Source organism: Fringilla coelebs, assembly GCF_963513975.1.
Source record: "Fringilla coelebs genome assembly, chromosome: 33".
Taxonomy (NCBI): Eukaryota; Metazoa; Chordata; class Aves; order Passeriformes; family Fringillidae; genus Fringilla; species Fringilla coelebs.
In genome coordinates this window covers 529,845-550,807 of record NC_140059.1, presented here as the reverse complement: position 1 = coordinate 550,807, position 20,963 = coordinate 529,845, and the positions used below count along the sequence as shown (strand labels likewise).

Here is a 20,963-nt window from a genome sequence, read left to right as displayed (position 1 = left end):
CCCGGCTTAGAGCAGCGGCCGAGCCCCGGAACGGCCCCAGAGCAGCCCCTGGATCCCCGGAACAGCCCCTGGATCCCTGGAATAGCTCCTGGAACAGCCCCTGGATCCCCGGAACAGCCCCTGGATCCCCGGAATAGCCCCTGGATCCCTGGAACAGCCCCGGATCCCGGCCCGGCGCTTTCCGGGCGTTCTTTCCTGCGAACAGGAGAATCCCTGGATTTCCTGAACCCCGGATTTCCAAATCCCTGGATTTCCTGAACCCCCGAATCCCTGGATTTCCTGAACCCCGGATTTCCGAATCCCTGGATTTCCTGAACCCCCGAATCCCTGGATTTCCTGAACCCCGGATTTCCTGAATCCCCGGATTTCCAAGGAGTGTCCCGGGAGCCCGAGCGGACTCCGACCCCATCCCCGACCCGCGGCCGCTCCCAGCGCGGCTCCTGCGCCACTTCCCGGGAATCCCGGCCCGGGAGGAGCCGCCGCTGCTGCTTCTCCTGGATTTTGGCTTTTCCCGTGGATTTTTTGTCACCGGGGGCACCGGGAGGGGTCGGGGTGTGGCCGAGGCCGAGACTTCTTCCTTCCTTCCTTCCTCATCCTCCGGCTTGCCCCGGGATTGTCCCGAAATCGGGGTTTTCCTGGGAAAAGGGAGGAGCCCCGGCGGGTCCCCGGGCATGGAATCGTCACCGCTCCGCCGCCCCCGGGCCGGACTCTCCGCTGGATTCCCCAGGTGCGACGGGAGGAGGGGAATTCTTTCCCGGTTTTAACCGATTTTAACCAATTCCGGCTTTTCCCGTGCCCAGAACGGGGTCGGATCTCACGGACGGCTCCCAAAATCCCCATTCCCTAAAAAATCCCCACGACCTTCATCCCAAAGGGCTCCTCTTCCTCTCTCCCGCTCCTGCAGCTCCGGGAGCGCGGGGAAATGGGAAATTTCCGTCCTTTTTTTTGGGAAAATCCATCCTCCGCGGCGATCCTGGGGCGAATCTGCTTCCCAGGGAGGAGGGGATTGAAATCGGGCACCGAAAAAAGGCTGGAATGGGGCAGGAGGGGAGGGGTGGGAGGAACCCGAGGAGGTTTTGGAGGCTGCTCCTCCCTCGGGCCCTTCCCATGGGAAAAGGAGTTTGAATTCCATCCCTGAAGAGCTGCTCAGACAGCACCGAAATTCCTGAAAATTGGCAAAAAAAAAACCCCAAATTTCTGTGTGTCAGGGCCCAAAATGCTGGAAATGGGCAGGGAAATCGGAATTTTTATGGAAAAAATGGGGGGGAAAGTAAAAATGTTGAGGTCCTGAAGCTCGAGGGACTGAAAATGGGCAGAAAATTTCAGGCTGAGGTAGGAATTCCCAAAACCGGATGGAAAAGGAATGAAATTTCCAGGTTGTGAGAGGTAAATTTGTGGCAAGAGGCAAAAAGATCCCAAATTTTTCCTGAGCTGAAGCTTGAATTTCCAAAATCAGGTGGAAAATGAAAGACCTGGATGTGCTGAAGCCCAAAGTGCTGAAAAAGGAACAAAATTTTCCTGTGATTTACAAAAAAGAGCCCAAATTCCAAACCCTAAATCACCAAAAAAAGATGGAAGAGGAACAGGATTTCCTCTCTTGGAGCCAGAACTGATGGAAAGAGGGAAAAATTCCTCAAATTTTCCTCCGTGGGAATCGAATCTGCTGATTCAGGCGATTCCAAGGGTCGGAGTCCTGGGAGCCTCTCCCGGAGCTCCTCCCACTCGGATCCTGGGGAAAACATCCCTTTTTCCCGGTTTTCCCCCTTTTTCCCCTGTTTTTTTCCCTTTTTTCCCTGTTTTTTCCTCGTTTTCCCCTGTTTTCCTCATTCCTGACTCGTCCTTCTGGGGTTCTCCTGGGATTTTTAGGGATGGAAACTCCCAGAAATGAATTCTTGGAGCTTTCCTGGTGTTTTCCTCCTTTCCCAGCCCATTTTCCACCTGTTTGGGATCTCGCTGCAGGGATGGGGAGCGCGGTGGCTCCCATGAGGAGGGGATTTGGGGGCTGAGGAGGGGATTTGGGGGCTGAGGAGGGGATTTGGGGGCTGGCATCGCCCCCATTCCCGGGATTTCCCTCTCGCAGCTCCCGGAACATTCCCGGCTTCTCCCGGGGCTTTGTCCCGGCCCAGCCGAGCGGGAGGGAGCCAGGTCAGGGAGGGCAGTTTGGGGTGGGAAAAGGGATTTCCAGGAGGGGAAAATCCAAATCCCAGGGCACCGACAGCTCCGGGATGTTCATCCCGATCATCATCATCCTCAGCCCCAGCTGGGAATTCACATTTCAGAACCTTTTTTCCCTCCAAATCCACCTCTTTCCCCCACAAACCCATTCCCCCCTCCTATAATTCCATTTTTTCCCTACAGCCCCGTTTTTTCCCCTCCAATTCCACTTTTTCCCCCGCTCCGACCGCACTTTTCCCCTTTTCCCCCCGGCCCCGGTGCCAGTCCCGATTCCAAAGGCAGATTCCCCGTCCCTGTCGCTGTCGCCAGCCCGGTGCCGCCGCCCCTCCCCTCCGTCCGTCTGTCCCGCGGTAATCCCGGGATTAGCGGTGCTCATTCTGCACCGTCAGGATTCTCCTGCCCGGAGCCGCCGGGGCCGGGGCCGGGCCCTGCCCCGATCCCCGGGATCGCCCCGGGATCCTCTCGGGAGCGGCGCCGGCGCCGGTCGGTAACGGGGTCTGGGGGGACGGGGGGAAAAACGGGGCAGAATTCCATAAAAACGGGGAATAACGGGGCAGAATTCCATAAAAACGGGAGATAATGGGGCAGAATTCCAGGAAAATGGGGGAGAATTCCATGAAAATTGGAGATAATGGGGGAGAGTTCCACGAAAACGGGGCAGGGCAGAACAGGGGAGAATTCCACGAAAACGGAATAACGGGGGAGAATTCCAGGAAAATGGGGGAGAATTCCATGGAAACGGGGCAATAAGGGAATATTTCCTAAAAACAGGGGATGGTAAGGGAACATCCCCTAAAAATGAGGGATAATGAGGGAGTATTCCTTAAAAGTGGGTGATTATAAGGGAATATTCCCTAAATATGGGATAATAAAGGAATATTTCCTAAACACAGGGAATTATAAGGGAATAGTCCCCAAAATCTGGGAATTTTAAGGGCATAGTCCCTAAAAATGGGGGATAATAAGGAGATATTCCCCAGAGCAGGGAGCAGGGGGAGGTTTGGAGCCGTGAAGGGGAAATGGGATTTTCCATCCCTCGGGGCGTTGGTGTTGTTGTTGTGTTTTTAGGGATAAATGCTCCCGGGACTTTTCTGGGTCGAATTCCGGCCGGGAGAGGCCCCTCAGGGTGTCCCAGCCCAGGACAAACCCGTCCCCAAATCCCTCACGCGGCTCCGTCCTTGCCGGCGGCGCCGAGTTTACAAAACCAGGGATGGATGGAATTTTTTTCCCCTGAAAATTCGTGCTAAGGGTGAAAACCTCCAGAACTTCCCCCTCGCTGATTTGACAGGGAATGTTCTGGTGGCTCCAAACTCATTCCATCCCTCTTTCCCTCCCACTGAGGTGAATCCCGAGGCTGCACGCGTTCATGGCACCAAAAGTTCCCATTTTTGCCTCGTTTCTCCCCCGAGCTGGAAAATCCGGCCCAGATGCAACAGCTGAGCTCAGAGTTCACGACTGAAACAGGGGAAACCCCAACTTCCTTCCCCTTCTGGCCCCAAATCTCCAAAATCTCTGGTTTTTACTTCAGCTGGGCTGGGTGGGACCGAGGAGAGGGTGAGAAAATCCCTTTTGGGTTAAAAACGCCTCTTCCCACCACTCTGCTCTCCCGACCTCCAACTCCACGCCCCGACTCCTCCCTAAAAACCCAAATCCATTTCCCTGCTCCCCTCCCAGCCTGGATTTCGTGCCCTGCTCCTCTGAGGCGGCGGGGGAAGCTCTGGGGTTCGTTCCCGAGGTGAGGAGCCCGCGCTGAGCCTTTCCCCCCTCTCTCCCCGTTCCTCCCCAGGCTGTCCTGAGCCGCCATGTCCACCAAGGTGCCGATCTACCTGAAGAGGGGCAGCCGCAAGGGCAAGAAGGAGAAGCTGCGGGACATCCTGTCCTCGGACATGATCAGCCCTCCCCTGGGCGACTTCCGCCACACCATCCACGTGGGCAGCGGCGGCGAGGCCGACACCTTCGGGGACATCTCCTTCCTGCAGGGCAAGTTCCACCTGCTGCCCCGCGCCGACCGCGGCCACGCCGAGGCGGCGGCGGCGGCGCCCTTCGAGTTCTCGCGCACGGCCACCATGTCCGGCGGGGAGGCGGCGGCGCCGTCGCCGCTGCTCAAGAACGCCATTTCCCTGCCGGCGCTCGGCGGGGCGCAGGCGCTGACCCTGCCCGCGGCGCAGGCCCCGCCGAAGCCCCCGCGGCTGCACCTGGACGAGGCCGCGGCGTCGCCATCGTCACCGTCACCGTCGTCGCCATCGCCGCGCCCGCGGCCGGCCGCCAACGGCGAGGCCGAGCCCTTCGCGTCGCACGCCGGCTCGCTGCTGTCCCTGCACGTGGACCTGGGGCCGTCCATCCTGGAGGACGTGCTGCAGGTCATGGACAGGCACCGGGCCGAGCGCGGCGCCGGCGCCCGGCCCGAGATCCTGACGTGAGGGAAACGGACGGCGAGGATGACGATGAGGATGGAGGAGGATTTGGGGGTGTTTTTGGGATGTGGATCTCGGATTCTCGCCTTTCCTCACGCCAGGTGAGGGTTCAGCCTCAGGGGAGAAGCAGAGTGACCCCCCTGAGCTCTCCCAGCCTCCTCAGGGCCAGAGCTGACCACGGGAAATGCGACCCCACGGGGTGAATTCCCAAAGATTCTACCAGGAGGATTGGGGGGACAGGATTTGGGGTGAATTCCCAAAGATTCCACCAGGAGGATTCGGGGGGACAGGATTTGGGGTGAATTCCCAAAGATTCCACCAGGAGGATTCGGGGGGACAGGATTTGGGGTGAATTCCCAAAGATTCTGGCCAGGAGGATTCAGGGGGGACAGGATCTGGGGTGAATTCCCAAAGATTCCACCAGGAGGATTCGGGGGGACAGGATTCCGGGTTTGTTCTCCACGGCTCTGAACCTCCTGAACCGCCACGGCGCCGTCACCTCAACTCCCGCTCCGTGAAATCCTTTGAAAATCCCACGGATGGGGAAATCTCCCCCGGGCTCTGTGTCCCTGTGGAGAAGCCAAAACTCCCCGAGGAGGAGCTGGGATATCCCAAGGGGACTCTTGTTTTAGGAACTCAATCCACGGAGGGGCCAAAACACCCCCTGGGGCCGGGCTGGAAAAGGTCGAGGAGATGCAAAACCAACCCAGAACCGCAGCGTGGATCCTGGAACCGAGGGATCCATCCCGGATTGCTCGGGAGAGCGGGAACGGGGAACGCCCAGGGCAATTCCAGCTGGATTTTGGGGAACAGGGACAGAAACCCTGCTGGAAAACGCTGCTGGTGGAGGAGCCACAGGGACAGGCTGGGACCAGCGGCGCCTCCTTGCCCAGGCTCCTGCCACAGCTTCCATCCTTTCACCGATTTCTGGCAGTTTGAGCCCAAAACGAGGGCGGGATCCCCCCAGGGCGGAGCCGGGACCCCTCCTGACCCTGCTGGTGCTGTTCCTCATTGCCTAACGAGTCTCATTTAGATGATCTGACTAATGACTCATTAGATTCTCGTTAACGAACCCTGGTCCCGCCTCTTCCTTCCCCTCCCCCTCTGCGTCGGTAAACCCGAATCACATTTGGTGCAAATGCCCAGAATCTGGGGACAAACCCATAAAATAATTAACAAACTGAGGTTAATTAGGCTCGATCAGGTATAATTGCTATTTGATCCAACTCCTCCCTGCTCTAAACTCTTTTCTCCCCCCACGCTTTGTCCACATTTTATTTATTTGGGATTTTTTCCTTCCCAAAACCAATTCCAGCCGTCTCAGAGCCTCGTTTGTGATTAATTAACCCCAGGAACGTTTGTGATTAATGAAGCCCAGGGATGGGGATGAGGACGTGGCTCTGTGTCCCCTCCTGTCCCACAGACACACCACAGCTGCTGCTCGGACAACGTGAAGGGAAACCAGCCCAGAACGGCTCATTTTGGGCGGCTTTCTGTGGTTTGGGGGCTTTCCAACACCCACACAACGTGGATGGACTTTTTTTTTTCCTGGATTGCACCCCAATTTTCCTGGGTTCCACCTTAATCAGTGATTCAAAGATGGAGCTGTTTGTGCCCCACCTCGGCCCGGGAATTGCAAAACCCTCGGAGCTGTTTCGAAATAACCAAAATCAGCCAAAATTCCCCTTTTTTCCCCGTTTTGTCCCTCTTCTCCCTGATTTTTCCCTTCCATAACTCAGGGCTGAATTTTGGGGTGTTCCAGCTTTAATCTGGGACCTCGTTCACTCCTTTCTGTTCTCTCCCCTCATCCCCCTCTGCTCCAGTCCTGGAAAAGCTCCTTTAATTTGTCAAACTTGGGGGTTTTTAACCATGAAAAGGTAATTCTCACCCTTCTCCTCCTTCCTCTCTTCCCTACTATAAACCCCTGAAATTATCCCCCAAATTATTGTTGTTATCCCTGGAATTATCCCAATTATCACTTCATCCCTTCCCCCCAGTCTCATCTCCTGCAAAAAACCCAAATTCCTTAACTGATTATTAATTAATGAAAAAATCACTCGGGATCCCTTTCCACAGGACTGGAGCCTCCTTCACGTCTCCCCTAACGAATCCCTCCCCAAATTAACGATTTATTCAAACCACTGCTGCCAAACTTGCTGATTTACTCCCAATTCCAGGAATCTGAGTCATGCGGAGCAGCCGTGACTCAGCGCCCGCTCCCCCTCCCTTTTTGGGGAGTTTATTGCGGAATCAATCAAGGCTGGAATCGTTAATTAACCCCGGCAGGGCAGGGGCACAGGCCTCCCTCCCAACTTCCTCGTTATCCCGGGATTTCCGGGCAGGGATTAACGCCGCCCACGCCAGAGGTCAGAGCTTGACCCTCGGCCTGGCCGGGCCAGGAACAGCGACAGCCAGGATTACCAGGAGGAGGAGGAGGAGGGAGGAAGGTCTGACCTTGGGGGAAAATGGCAAATTCTCAACAAACAGGGAAAAAAACACAGGTGGGATGTGGAAGTAAGGAGGAAAAAGAGAGAGGAACTCACCTGGAAGTGAGGAATTCACCTGGAAATGAGGAACTCATGGAAGCCGACATCAAACCACGCTTGCTGAGGGGTCTGTGGGTGACCTCTGTCCTGGGGAATGAATTTGGGGCTACTTGGTTAATTCAGGTTTGGTAAAAAGGGAAAAGAGCTCAAAAATGGGAATTTTGGGGGATGAAGAGACATAAGGAATGTGGGGAGATTTGGGATCTGAGGGATCCATCCTCACTTATCCCTAATTTCATCTTATCCTGGCTCTCATTTATTGCTTGTTTCATTCCCCCATCCCAAATTTACCCCTCATTTCTCTCTCTCACCCCTCTTACCATTTTATCCCCCAAACCTCCTCCATCCCTCCCCTTCCCCATTTCCCTTTCTGTTCTCCATCTTCTCACCCCTTTCCATGGAAAGGTTGATGTTGAAAAAAACCTTTGGGATCATCAAATCCAACCTGGTCACCCCTGAACAGCGTCCCCATGTGCCACATCCAGGCTCTTTCTGGGATAATTCCAAGACAGCAATTCCACATCTCAGGCTGGAACAACCCTTTCCAGGAATTTTCCTCAATAAACCTCCCCTGATACAACTCGAGGCTGTTCCCTCTTGTTTTATCCATCGAGAGAAGGGATCTCACCCCCAGCCTCCTTCCAGGGAATTGGAGGGAGCAATGGGGTCTCTCAAACCTCCTCTTTCCAGGATAAACCCCCTCCTCCTCCCATCATTTCCCCCCTCAGTCTCCCCCCTCCATCTCCCCAAATCTTCCTCCCATATCCCGCACTCTGCCTCCCTCCTTCATCCCCATGCCCTCCGTTTCTCCCCGTACCTTCTTCCGTTCCTTTCTCGCGGATTTTCCCCTTTTCCGTGCGATTTTCCCCTCAGATCCTTTTCCCGCCATTTTTCCCCTCAGACTTTCGCCCCCCCCACTCCCCCTTTTCCCGCCTTTTTCCCCGCGCACGCGCGCGGCGCACAGCGCCGCCCAGCGGCCGGGAGGACTCCGCGCTCCCTTCCCCCGGCCCGCCCTCTCCTCCCTCTCCCTCCGCCTCCCCTTTCTCCACCCTTCCCTCCTCTTCCTCCTCCTCCCTCCATCCCTCTCCCCGCTCCTCCTCCTCCTCCTCCCTCCATCCCTCTCCCTCCTCCTCCCTCTCCCCGCCCCTCCCGCCCCTCCCTCCGCGCACGCGCCCCGCGGCGCCCCGGCGGCGGAGCCAAGATGGCGGCGGTGGTTCAGAATGTGGTCAAGCTGTGAGTGCGGGTCTCCCCCCCCACCTCCCCGGTCTCCCCCTGCGGCGCGGGAATGGTGCGGCCCGGCCGGGCGCGGGAAGCGGGGCCCCCCCTTCGGCCCCGCGCGCCGGACGGGACCAAGTGGGCGGGGAGGGGGGTGGGGGGGAAGCGACGCGCGCATTGTTCGCGGTGAACTTTGCTGAGGGGGACGTTAAGGACACCCCAAAAGCCCCCTCAGCACCGGCAGGGCCGCAGAGACTTGAGGGGGGGAGAGCCTGGGAGGGTCCGGGGGGGTCCCCCATGTCTGGCCCTGAGAGGGTCCCGGAGAGGGCAAAGCCGGGGGGTTCATCCCTGTAAAATTCCCTGTATTGTATCCCTGTGCTTCCCTGTTCTTCCTCACGGATCCCTAAACTCCGTGTGCGAGCGTCCTGTAGAGGCCAAGGACGGGGGAGTCATCCCAACACGTCCCTGTGCATCCCTGGAGATTCCCTGGGCATCTTCGAATATCCCTAAATATTTCTGTACATTCCCTGTTCATTCCCGCACTGCTTCCCTGTGCATCCCGGCCAGAGGGTCCTGTGGAGGCCAAGCTGGGGGGAGCCTTCCCCGTACTTCCCTCAAAATCCTTGTATTTCCCTCAAAATCCATATATTTCCCCCAAAATCCATGTATCTTCCTTGAAATCCCTGTATCTCCCTGTATATTCCTGCACTTCTCTCTAATTCCTTGTATTTCTCTTTAAATCCTCGTATTTCCCTGTGTATTGATGTATTTCGCTCTAAATCCATGTATTTCCTACACATCGCTGTATTTCCTGTAAATCCCTGTATTTTCTTGTACGTTCATGTATTTCCTGTTAATCCCTGTATTTCCTGTAAATCTCTGTATTTTCCTGCCCGTTCCTTTGCTCCATCTCTTCCCTTCCTGCCCTTCCCTTCCCGCCCCTGTGAGTGTCCTGGAGAGGCCAAGGAATGGGAAGTTGGGCACTTTTATCCCTCAGGGTTTCCGGGTTCATCTCTGGGGTTTTCCAGGATTTTATCCCTGATCGTTTCTAGGTTTATCCCCGAGAGTTTCCAGTTTTATCCCTGAGGGTTTCCAGGTTTATCCCTGAGGGTTTCCAGATTTATCCCCAAGAGTTTCCAGGTTTATCCCTGAGAGTTTCCAGGTTTATCTCTCAGGGTTTCCAGGTTTGTCCCTCAGGGTTTCCAGGTTTATCCCTGATATTCTCCAGGATTATGTCCCTGAGTCTCTGCATTGTATCCCTGACATTCTCCGGGCATCCCTGAGAAGCTCCCCATTCCTGGTGCCATTCCCTGTGCCAATCCTGCAATTCTCTGTGCCAATCCTGCCATTCCCAGTGCCAATCCTGGTGCCATTCCCTGTGCCAATCCTGCCATTCCCTGTGTCAATCCTGGTGCCATTCCTGGTGCCATTCCCTGTGCCATTCCCAGCACTGATCCGTGCCATTCCCCGTGCCATTCCCCGTGCCATTCCCCATGCCCATCCCGGTGTCATTCCCCGTGCCCATCCCAGTGTCAATCCCGGTGCCCGTCCCGGTGCCCATCCCGGTGTCATTCCCGGTGCCATTCCCGGTGCCGTTGCAGGCTGGGCGAGCAGTACTACCGGGACGCCATGGAGCAGTGCCACAGCTACAACGCACTGATCCCTGCCATTCCCAGTGCCATTCCCGGTGCCCATCCCGGTGTCATTCCCCATGCCATTCCCGGTGCCATTCCCGGTGTCATTCCCCATGCCATTCCCGGTGCCATTCCCCGTGCCATTCCCGGTGCCATTCCCTGTGCCATTCCCAGTGCCAATCCCGGTGTCATTCCCTGCCATTCCCAGTGCCATTCCCCGTGCCCATCCCGGTGTCATTCCCCATGCCAATCCCGGTGCCATTCCCGGTGCCGTTGCAGGCTGGGCGAGCAGTACTACCGGGACGCCATGGAGCAGTGCCACAGCTACAACGCGCGGCTCTGCGCCGAGCGCAGCGTGCGCCTGCCCTTCCTGGACTCGCAGACCGGCGTGGCCCAGAGCAACTGCTACATCTGGATGGAGAAACGGCACCGCGGGCCCGGTACGGCACCGGGACGGCGCCGGGAACGGCGGGAAGGGCGCCGGGAACGGCGGGAAGGGCACCGGGAACGGCGAGAAGGGCACCAGGATGGGGGGGGATGGTGGGAGATGATGGGGAACAGCAGGGAAATGGTGGGAAACGATGGGGAAACACCGGGAGAACAATGGGGATAGAACAGGGAAATGATGGGAAACAAGAGGGAAATGATGGGGAAATAACAGGGGAATGGTGGGAAACAAGAGGGGAATGGTGGGGAAATGAGGGAGATTATGGAAAACAACAGGGGAATGGTGGGGAAACAGCAGGGAAGTGGTGGGGAAACGGCAGGGAAATGATGGGAAAGAGCAGGGGAATGATGGGGAACAACAGGGAAATGATGGGGAAATAACAGGGAAATGATGGGAAACAGCAGGGAGATTATGGGAAACAGTGGGGAAGTGATGGCAGAATGGTGGGAAACAATGGGGAAACACCATGAGAACAATGCGGAAATAACAGGGAAATGGTGAGAAACAGCAGGGAAATGATGGGAAACAGCAGGGGAATTATGGGGAACAGCAGGGGAATGATGGGAAATAGTTGGAGAACAATGGGGAAGTGGTGAGGAAACACTGGGGGAATGATGGGAGACAGCAGGGAAATGATGGAAAACAATGGGGATATTATGGGAGAGTGGTGGGAAACGATGGGGAAACAGCAGGGAAATGATGGGAAACAGTGAGGAAACCATGGGAGGATCATGGGGAAACACCAGGACAATGAAAGGAAAACACCTGGAAAACACCAGGAAACGGCAGGAGGCAGAAAACAATGGGGAAAAAAGGGAAAACATTGGGAGAACACCAGGAAAACGACGTGGAAATGACAGGAAAACAGCAGGGAGGGGAAGAGGGCTGGGGTCTCTTTGGGCCGTTGTGTCACATCCTTGGGAGAGTTTGGGGAGTTCTGTCAGAACCTGGGGTAATTCCCAGGAGTTTTGTCCCTCCCTGGCTGGATTTTGGGGCATTTCCTGGCATTTCTCCCCAGGTTTGGCAGCCGGGCAGCTCTACTCGTACCCGGCGCGGCGCTGGCGCAAGAAACGCCGCGCCCACCCCCCGGAGGACCCCCGGCTCTCCTTCCCTTCCATCAAACCTGGTAATGCCCCCAGTCCCTGCTGCATTCCCGGGAATTCCGCCTGGATCCGCCGGCATCCCTCAGCCACCTTCCTTTCTCCCCTTTCATCACCATTTTTCCCCATTTTTCTCTGGGTTTTTCCCCGGTCTTTCCCCGTTGTTTTTCCCCATTTCCCCCGGGTTTTCCCTCTTTTCTCCCCCGTTGTTTATCCCCATTTTTCTCTGTTTTTTCCCATTTTCCCCCCATCCCAGATGCAGAGCAGACCCTGAAGAAGGAGGGGCTGCTCTCCCATGTATCCCTATTTCCCCCAGGATTTTTTCCCCATTTTTCCCCGTTTTCCCCCCATTATTTCCCCCGTCCCAGACGTGGAGCAGGCCCTGAAGAAGGAGGGGCTGCTCTCCCATGTATCCCCATTTTCCCCAGGATGTTTTTCCCCATTTTCCCCAGGACTTTTTCCCCATTTTCCCCTGGATGTTTTCCCCATATTCCCCAGGATTTTTTCCCCATTTCCCCCAGGATTTTTTCCCCATTTCCCCAGGATGTATTCCGCATTTCCTCCAGGATGTTTTCCCCATTTTCCATGGATTTCCCCCCATTTTTCCCGTTGTGTTTCCCCGTCCCAGACGCGGAGCAGGCGCTGAAGAAGGAGGGGCTGCTCTCCCATGTATCCCCATTTTCCCCCGGCTGTTTTCCCCGTTTTCCCCCACTTTTACCCCATTATTTCCCCCCTCAGACGCGGAGCAGGCGCTGAAGAAGGAGGGGCTGCTGGCGCAGGACGGGAGCAGCCTGGAGGCGCTGCTCCGGACGGACCCTCTGGAGAAGCGCTCCCTGCCCGACCCCCGCATGGACGACGACAGCCTGGGCGAGTTCCCGGTCACCAACAGCCGCGCCCGCAAGGTGCCCGGCAACTCCGGCGGGATACCGGGATACCGGGAATTCCAGCGGGAATTGGGAACTCCAGCAGGATACCGGGAACTCCAGTGGGATACCGGGAACTTCAGTGGGAATTGGGAACTCCAGCAGGATACCGGGAACTCCAGCGGGAATTGGGAACTCCAGCGGGATACCGGGAACTCCAGGAGGATAGCGGGAATTCCAGAGGGATACCAGGATACTGGGAATTCCAGAGGGATACTGGGAACTCCAGTGGGAATTCCAGCTGGGAACTCGGGATACCAGGAATTCCAGTGGGAACCGGGAACTCGGGAATTGGGAGTTTTGGATACTGGCAATTCTGGCAATTCCAATGGCAGTTCGGGATACCAGGAACTCCAGATGGGGACTGGGAATTTGGGATCCCGGGAATTCCAGACAGGAATTCGGGATACCAGGAATTCCAGCTGTGGCCCCTCCTGCTTTCCCATTTTTTCTGTTTTTCATTTTTTCCATTTCCCCGCATTTTTCCTGTTCCTCCCATTTTTTCAGTTTCTCCCGTTTTTCCCAGTTTTTCCCCATTTCTTTCCCGTTTTTCCCGGTATTTTCCCCGCTCTAACCCCTCTGCTCATCCCAGAGGATCCTGGAGCCCGACGATTTCCTGGACGATTTGGACGATGAGGATTACGAGGAGGACACGCCCAAGCGGAGAGGGAAGGGCAAGGCCAAGGTGAGGCAATTCCTGAGAATTCCTGGGAAAAGAGCCCTTCCCCACAGCCAGGAAATCCGGGATCTGCCCCCATTTTTCCCCAATCCCCAGCGATTTGTGGTCGTTTCCGGGCCGTTCCCACCGCGGGGCACTGTTGGCTCGCTCCTCGCCCTGCTCCCCATCCCGGATTTTCCCCAAATCCCGTTTTTTTCCAGGGAAAAGGCGTCGGGGGGGCTCGGAAGAAGCTGGATGCTGCCATCCTGGAGGACCGGGACAAGCCCTACGCGTGTGACAGTGAGTGCCCCGGGCTGGGCAGGGGTCCCAGCCCAGAGTGAGACCCCCAGGGAGGGCAGGGCCGGGGCTCACCCCCCTCCCCTGCAGCTGGATGGAATTTTCCCACTGGGAATACTGGGGAGCAGCAGGATAAAAACCAGGATAAAAACCAGGATTAAAAAAAAAATGGGAACAAACTTCCCAAACAGCCCCAAAGGCCGGGAAGGCCCCTCCCTTTCATCCCAGGGGTTTTCCAGTCGCATCCCAATGCCTGGGACCCATTCCCAGCCCTCCCTTAAGGATCTGGGAATTCCAATAAAATTCCAGCCCGGAGCGGGGGCTCTGTCCCTGCAGCCCCCAATCCACGAATCCAGGGGGTAACGGGATGGGGAACGCGAGGGAGGCTTTGCCAGCTCCTTCTTCTCTCTTCTTCCTCCTGTCCTGCCACTTCCCAGCACTAATTCTCCCCCTGGCTCCCTGAGGTTGTGTTTTTCCTGCCCTTTTTTCCCGGTTTTCCGTGTGTGTCCGTGTCCTCTCACGACTTCTCTTTCTGTGTTTCAGACAGTTACAAACAAAAGCATTCCTTGAAACCTCCCGACCGAGGTAGTTCCGCTCTCTCTCTGCTCGTTTTTTCCTGCTTTTCCTCCTTTTTTTCCCCCTTTTTTTTCCGACAAACAAACAAAAAAAAAAAAGCCCAAATTCCCCTGTGGAGCCCTGGGGTGGGCGGGAGGAGGGGAGGGAGAAGCCAAAGGCCACGGGAGCGACGTCAGCGCCGGCCCCCTGACCCTTTTCCAGCAGGGAACGGGGCCGGGAAAACAAAGATTAACCCCCCCTGTGGAGCCAGCAATGGGAAAAACACGGAGTTGGCACCCAAATCCTGGAGTTTCCACCTCAAATCCCGGAGTTTGCACCCAAATCCCGGAGTTTCCACCTCAAATCCTGGAGTTTGCACCCCAATTTCTGCAGTTTCCACCCCAATCCTGGAGTTTCCACCCCAAATCCCAGAGTTGGCATCCAAATCCTGGAGTTTCCACCCCAAATCCCGAAGTTTGGACCCCAGTCCTGGAGTTTCCATCCCAATCCCAAATCCCAGGATGTGCTGCTGCCTCCACCCCCCCACCCCCCCCCCCCCAGTTGTTTTCCTGCTCCAAATCCGCAGAGTTTTGCCCCAAAAAAGCCCAAAAATGGGGACGGGCCGCAGGTGGGGAGGGGAATTCGGGATATTCCCGGGAGGCTCCTCTTCCTCACCTCGGGAGGAGAATTCCAGAGTCGTGTTTGGAGATGGTCCTGGAGGTTTTGGGGGGAGAAAAGGGGATTTTGGAGCTCCATGGATTGGGAGGGAAGCGGGAATTTCATGGGAATCGCGTTGGGAATTTTTCTGTGGTCTGGGGCAGATCCCGAGGTGGAAGCGGATCCAGAAACTTCTGTGGTGTTCTGGAAAAGCTCCAAAATCAGGAAATCTCATCCCAAAGCAGCTCATTCCCAATTTCTGGGAAAATGCAGGGGAAACTTGGGAAATGTCTGCACCAAGCCCTGGAATTCCCCCTCTGGTGCTGCTTTTTTGGGATTTTATCCCAATTCCTCGGGCTCATCCTTCCCACGCCGAAACGGGGCTGGAAAGGGATTTTGGGGTGTCCCTGGATAAGGAAAAACCCAAAAAATCCTTGGAAAAGCAGTGCTGGGGAACTGGAGCCTATTCCCTGATCCACAAGGAGCTGGATTGAGGCAGAAATCTCCCAAATTCTGGGGTGGGAAAGGGGAAAACCGATGGATTTTGGGGTTCTGAGGAGCTGGGATGGATCCACAGCTCCTGCCAAATCCCTCCTTGGAACACCCAGAATTCCCAGGTTTCCCCTTCCCTCAGTTTTTAACCTCAGGATGGGATTTTTTTGGGGTGAGAAATCTGGAATTCCTTTGGGGTTCCCGGGAATTCACTTGGAATCCCTTTGGGATCCTGGGGTGTTCACCTGGAATTCCCTTGGGATCCCAGGGAATTCACCTGGATTTCCTAATGCCTGGAATTCCTTAGGGTTTCCACGATGTTTACCTGGAATCCCTTTGGGATCCTGGGTCATTACCTGGAATTCCTTTGGGATCCTGGGGAATTCACCTGGAATCCCTTTGGGATCCTGGGGTGTTTACCTGGAATCCCTTTGGGATCCTGGAGAATCCACCTGGAATCCCTTTGGCATCCCAGCTCATGACCTGGAATTCTCCGCCATTCCGGCCGGTTTTACCCAATTCCAGCCTCTTTGCTCTCCCAGCCCGGGCGCTGGGATCGGCCCTGGAGGGTTCAGGATTTGGGATTTCCCCTCCCCTGCCGTCCCTGACCGGGAATTCCCCGGGATTTTCCCGGATTTCCCCGGCAGTCTGCGGGAAGCGCTACAAGAACCGCCCGGGGCTCAGCTACCACTACGCGCACTCGCACCTGGCCGAGGAGGAGGGCGACGACAAGGACGACTCGCAGCCCCCCACGCCCGTCTCCCAGCGCTCCGAGGAGCAGAAATGTGAGGAAAAAACCCCAAAATTCCCCCTAGGATTGAGCAGCAGCCCAGCCGAGGAGTCGGGAGCGGCTCCAAGGGAATTCTGATCCCTGTCCCTGATCCCTCATTCCTCATCCCTGATCCCTGTCCCTGATCCCTGATCCTTGATCCCTGATCCCTGTCCCTAATGCCTGATCCCTGTCACTTTCCCTGATCCCTAATCCTTGATCCCTTATCCCTGTCCCTGATCCTTCATCCCTGTCCCTAATGCCTGATTCCTGATCCCTGTCCCTGATCCCTAATCCTTGATCCCTCATCCCTGTCCCTAATGCCTGATCCTTGATCCCTGCCCCTGATCCCTGTCCCTGATCTGTGTCCCTCATTCCTAAACCCTGATCCCTGACCCTGATCCCCATCCCTCATCCCTGACCCTGATCCCCATCCCTGTCCCCCATCCCTGATCTCTGACCCTGATCCCTGTCCCCCATCTCTGATCCCGTCCCTGTCCCCCATCCCTGTCTCCCATCCCTGATGCCGTCCCTGTCCCCTCTCCAGCCAAGAAGGGTCCCGACGGGTTGGCCCTTCCCAACAATTACTGCGACTTCTGCCTGGGGGACTCCAAGATCAACAAGAAGACGGGACAGCCCGAGGAGCTCGTGTCCTGCTCCGACTGCGGCCGCTCCGGTGGGGCACGGGCACGGCCACGGGGCTGGGGGGACACTTGGGATCAGGGATACAAGGGTTTCCTGCTGGGATGGGGCTGGGAGGGACATTTGGGATCGGGGATCCAATGATTTCCTGCTGGGATGGGGCTGGGGGGACATTTGGGATTGGGGAATCCAAGGATTTCCCTCTGGGATGGAGCTGGGAGGGACATTTGGGATCCTGGATCCAAGGGTTTCCCTCTCCTGGATTGGGGCTGGGGCTGGGGAGGATTTTTGGATCTTTGGGACTGGGGATCCGAGGATTTCCCTCTCCTGGGGGAGCTTGCATTGGGCTGGAGAGGGGCAGGAACTGGGGAATGGTTGGGTGGGGTCCCTGCCATGTCCCCGATGTCCCCGGTGTCCCTGCTGTGTCCCTGTCGTGTCCCTGATGTCCCCGGTGTCCCTTCCATGTCCCTGATGTCCCCGCTGTCCCTGCCGTGTCCCTGATGTCCCCACTGTCCCTGCTGTCCCCCTGTCCCCAGGCCACCCGTCGTGCCTGCAGTTCACGCCGGTGATGATGGCGGCGGTGAAGACGTACCGCTGGCAGTGCATCGAGTGCAAGTGCTGCAACATCTGCGGCACCTCCGAGAACGACGTGAGTGCCCCGCACCTGGGGTCACCTGGGGACACCTGGGGACACCTGGGGGAGACCAGGAATCACCTGGGAGAGCCCAAAAATCACCTGGGGGAGACCAGGAATCACCTGGAGTGAAAAAAAAACCCACCTGGGAATGGCTCAAAAATCACCTGGGAATGGCCCAAAGCACCTGGGAGTGCCCCAACACCTGGGGGTGCCAAAAAATCACCCCAAGAATCTTCCTGCAGGGAACTTCTGCCTTTCCAGAACCTTCTGGATACAGGAGAGGACAGTGTTGGGGGGCGGGGAATCCTTGGGGGAGCTGTGGGAGAAGCTTTTTGGGGGGGGAAAGTGGGAATTTGGGGAGTGGGATGATGGGAATGTCCCCGGCCAGGACCAGCTGCTGTTCTGTGACGACTGCGACCGTGGGTACCACATGTACTGCCTGACCCCGCCCATGTCCGAGCCCCCCGAGGGTGAGTGCTGGGCCCCCTTCTAGAACCTTCTGGGGCTGGGACCCTGCTCTAGAACCTTCCCTGGGGCCGCTGGGACCCTGCTCTGGAACCTTCCCTGGAGCTGCTGACCCCTAGGATCCTGCTCTAGAACCTTCCCTGGGATTTCTGATTCCTCAGGATCTGCCCCAAAACCCCCCCTGGGGTTCCTGCTCCCCTGGGATCCTGCCCCAAAACCTTCCCTGGGGTTCCCCATCCCTCGGGATCTGCCCCAAATCCTCCCCTGGGGTTCCTGATCCTTTGGGATTCCTCCCCAAATCCTCCCCCAGGATCCCCCATCCCTCCAGGCTCTTCCTGGCTTTCCTTCTGGGCTGTGGGGAGCGGTTTAATTGTCCCAAATCCTCCTCCTCCTCTTCTTCCTCCTCCTCCTCCTCTTCCTCCTCTTTTTCCTGCTTTTCTTCCTCCCGTTCCTCCTCTTTTTCCTGCTCTTCTTCCTCTTCCTTCATTCCCCTTTTCCTCCTCTTTTTCTTCTCCCTCTTCCTCCTTTTTGTTCTCCTCTTCCTCCCCTCCTTTTCCTCCTCTTCCTCCTTTTCCTCCTCTCTCTTTTCCTCTCCCCCTCCCCCTCCTCTCCCATTAACCCTCATGATTAATTGATTCATTACCTGGTTAATTAGCTGTTAATTAACGGTTTCTGCAGGGAGCTGGAGCTGCCACCTCTGCCTGGACCTGCTCAAGGAGAAGGCCTCGATTTACCAGAACCAGAACAGCTCCTGATCCTGCTCTTCCTCCCCATCCTCATCCTCACCCTCACCCTCATCCCCGTCCCTCCTCATCCTCACCCCCTCGGCTTTGGGGCCTTTTATTTCCCCTTTTTTTTGGGTCCTTTTCCCTTTTTTTTCCCTCTTTTTTTGGGGGTCCTTTTTCTTTTATTTCCCTTTTTTTATTTTCTTTTTTTTTTTTGATCCTCTCATTCCCTTTTTCCCCCTCTGTTTCCCTTTTTTCCCTTCTTTTTTCACCTTTTTCCATCCTTTTTTTTTAAACTCTTCAATTCCCTTCATTCCACCCTTTTTTTTTCCTCCCTTTGCCCAATTTTGGCTCCTTTTTTTCCCAATTTTTTCCCCCTCCTGGCATTTTTTGGGGGTGACGTTTTTGGGGTGACTTTCATCCCTTCCTCCCCAATTCCCAGGATTTCACCCCAAAACTCACCCCCCTTCCCCTCCTGGCACTTCCCCCCCCCTTTTTTTTTTTTTTTTTTTGGGAATTCCGGGGCGATTTTGGGGCTTTTTTTTCCATTTTTTTGAGGGATTTTTTCCCACTTTGATTTTTATTCCATTTCCCCCCATTTTTATCCCCCCCCTCAGGATGCTCCCGGCCCCTCCCCCACCCCCACGAGGCCTTACCCCTCCCCCACCCCAAACTGGGGCAGAATCCCTGGATTTGGGGATTCCCCCCCACCCCTCCCCCGCTGGCTCAAAATGGGGCAAAACCCCCCAAATTTGGGGCTTTTCCCCTGGCTCCCCTCCCCCCCCAGGGTTGGTTTGGGGTTTGGGGGAGGGGTTGAGGTTGGATTTTTTGGGGGGGGAAAAAGCCCCTTTTGGCCCCAAAACGCCGCTGGGGGCAGGGGAGGGGTTTGGGGCTGTGGGAACCCCCCCCAAAATTCCCCAAATCCCAAATTTTCCCCTTCCCCGGGTCCCGTGGACTGAATGTGCCTGTTTTTCTAAAAAAACCACAAAAATAATAAATGGACTTTAAAGCACCTACCTCCGACTGCCCCTCCCCCCCTGCACCCCCAAACCCCCCCCAAGAACCTCCCGAGAGGAGCCCCCGGGATGGGCCCCAAAAACGGCCAAAATAACCCAAAAATGGGCAAAATAAACCCAAAAATTACCAAAATAAACCCCAAAACGGCCAAAATAACCCAAAAATGGGCAAAATAACCCCAAAATTACCAAAATAACCCATAAATGGGCAAAATAACCCAAAAACGGCCAAAATAAACCCAAAAATTACCAAAATAAACCCCCCAAAATGACCAAAATAATGCACCAAATGAAATCATCCCAAAATTACTGAAATAGCCCAAAGTTTGACCAAAATAGCCCCAAAATTACCAAAGCAGCCCCACATTTACTGAAATTATGTTGAGATCGCCCCCAAATCGACCAAATAGCTCCCAAAATGACTTGAAATCATCCAAAATTACACGAATAACCAAAAAAAGAGACCAAAACAGCCCTAAAAGCACTAAAATCCACCCAGAATAACCCCAAGTGACTCCCAACAGCCCCAAACTTGACCAAAATGACCCCAAAATGACCCAAATAGCCCTAAAAGAACCCCAGAAGCCTAAAAGTGATGATGCGTCCCCCAAAATTATTTTGAAAATCCAAAATATCCTGCAATAAAACTCCAGATTGACCGAAATAACCCCAAAGAATCACGGAAATTACCCCAAATTGACCAAAATACCCCAAAAAAGGCTGAGAAATGACCCCAAAGTGCTCAAAATTGACCCAAACCCCTGGAATTCCCCCCAAAATTCCGGATCCGAGGCCTCTTCCCGGTGGTTTCTCTCTCCTCCCTGTCCCGAGCACGATTTTGGGGGGAATCGACGGCGTTTTGGTTCAAAATGGGATTTTTTCCCCCGTTTTCGTGCCCTGCCGGGGGTGGGGACACGGAAATGTCCCAAAACCGGGGGGATTCACCCCAAACTGCCCTGGGCGAAGCTTCACGGTTGTGTCTTATCCGGGAACGAGCGAAACGACACCAAAACGGCTCCAAACGGCTCAAAATTGCTCATTTTTCGTAATAAAAACGGCAAAAAAACGGAGTGAGTGGGGATTTTTGGGGCAAAATGGGAGAGGTTGGGGAAAAAACCAAAGTTTTGGGGGGAAAAAAATGGGGGATTTTGGGGCCAAAATGGAGATTTGAGAGCGCAGTGGAGATTTGGGGCAAAACTGGAGGATTTTGGGGCCGATGGGGTAAAAAAAGCCCAGTTTGGCGGGGCTGGGGTGGGGATTCTCTGAGGGCTGAGACTGAGGTGGTGCTGACCTTTTTTGGGGTGAAAAATCCCAGTTTTGGGGTTGGAATGAGCTGAGGTTGTGGTGCCCGTTTTTTTGGGGTTAAATCTGCCCCGTTTGGGGTTTTGGGTTTTTTTCACCGCCTGGAAATGTGAATTAATCCCGTTCCCAGATTTATTTCGCAGCCAAATCTCCGGAATTGGGGCAAAGGCCACCGAGCTCCGGGAATTCCAATTAATCCTCGTTAACGAGCTCGGGGGGGTCCCCTGATGGCTGAGCCCCCTTTGGGGGGTGGGGTGGGGACGCCCCCAAATCCTTCACTGCCCCCCCCCGGA

At 55.7% G+C, this 20,963-nt stretch overlaps 2 protein-coding genes across 4 annotated transcripts; both read left to right on the top strand.

The window, feature by feature from the left end:
* Positions 1 to 18: 18 nt before the first annotated feature.
* On the top strand, positions 19 to 6,389 carry CDC42EP2 (CDC42 effector protein 2). Its single transcript, XM_084223995.1, has 2 exons — positions 19 to 727; positions 3,962 to 6,389. Exon 2 carries the CDS (start codon positions 3,978 to 3,980, stop codon positions 4,593 to 4,595), a length of 618 nt encoding a protein of 205 aa, XP_084080121.1. The 5' UTR covers positions 19 to 727; positions 3,962 to 3,977; the 3' UTR covers positions 4,596 to 6,389.
* A 1,940-nt stretch (positions 6,390 to 8,329) lies between these two features.
* On the top strand, positions 8,330 to 20,438 carry DPF2 (double PHD fingers 2). 3 transcript variants are annotated; one of them, XM_084223989.1, is made up of 12 exons: positions 8,330 to 8,368; positions 10,264 to 10,424; positions 11,451 to 11,558; positions 12,271 to 12,434; positions 13,048 to 13,140; positions 13,335 to 13,413; positions 13,954 to 13,995; positions 15,762 to 15,899; positions 16,431 to 16,559; positions 17,062 to 17,174; positions 17,551 to 17,632; positions 18,306 to 20,438. In XM_084223989.1, exons 1-12 carry the CDS (start codon positions 8,337 to 8,339, stop codon positions 18,380 to 18,382), a joined length of 1,218 nt encoding a protein of 405 aa, XP_084080115.1. In that variant the 5' UTR covers positions 8,330 to 8,336; the 3' UTR covers positions 18,383 to 20,438. The 3 variants fall into 3 exon arrangements, with proteins under 3 accessions (XP_084080115.1, XP_084080114.1, XP_084080116.1); XM_084223988.1 differs by having other exon boundaries at positions 13,954 to 13,998; XM_084223990.1 differs by lacking the exon at positions 13,954 to 13,995.
* Positions 20,439 to 20,963: the final 525 nt, after the last annotated feature.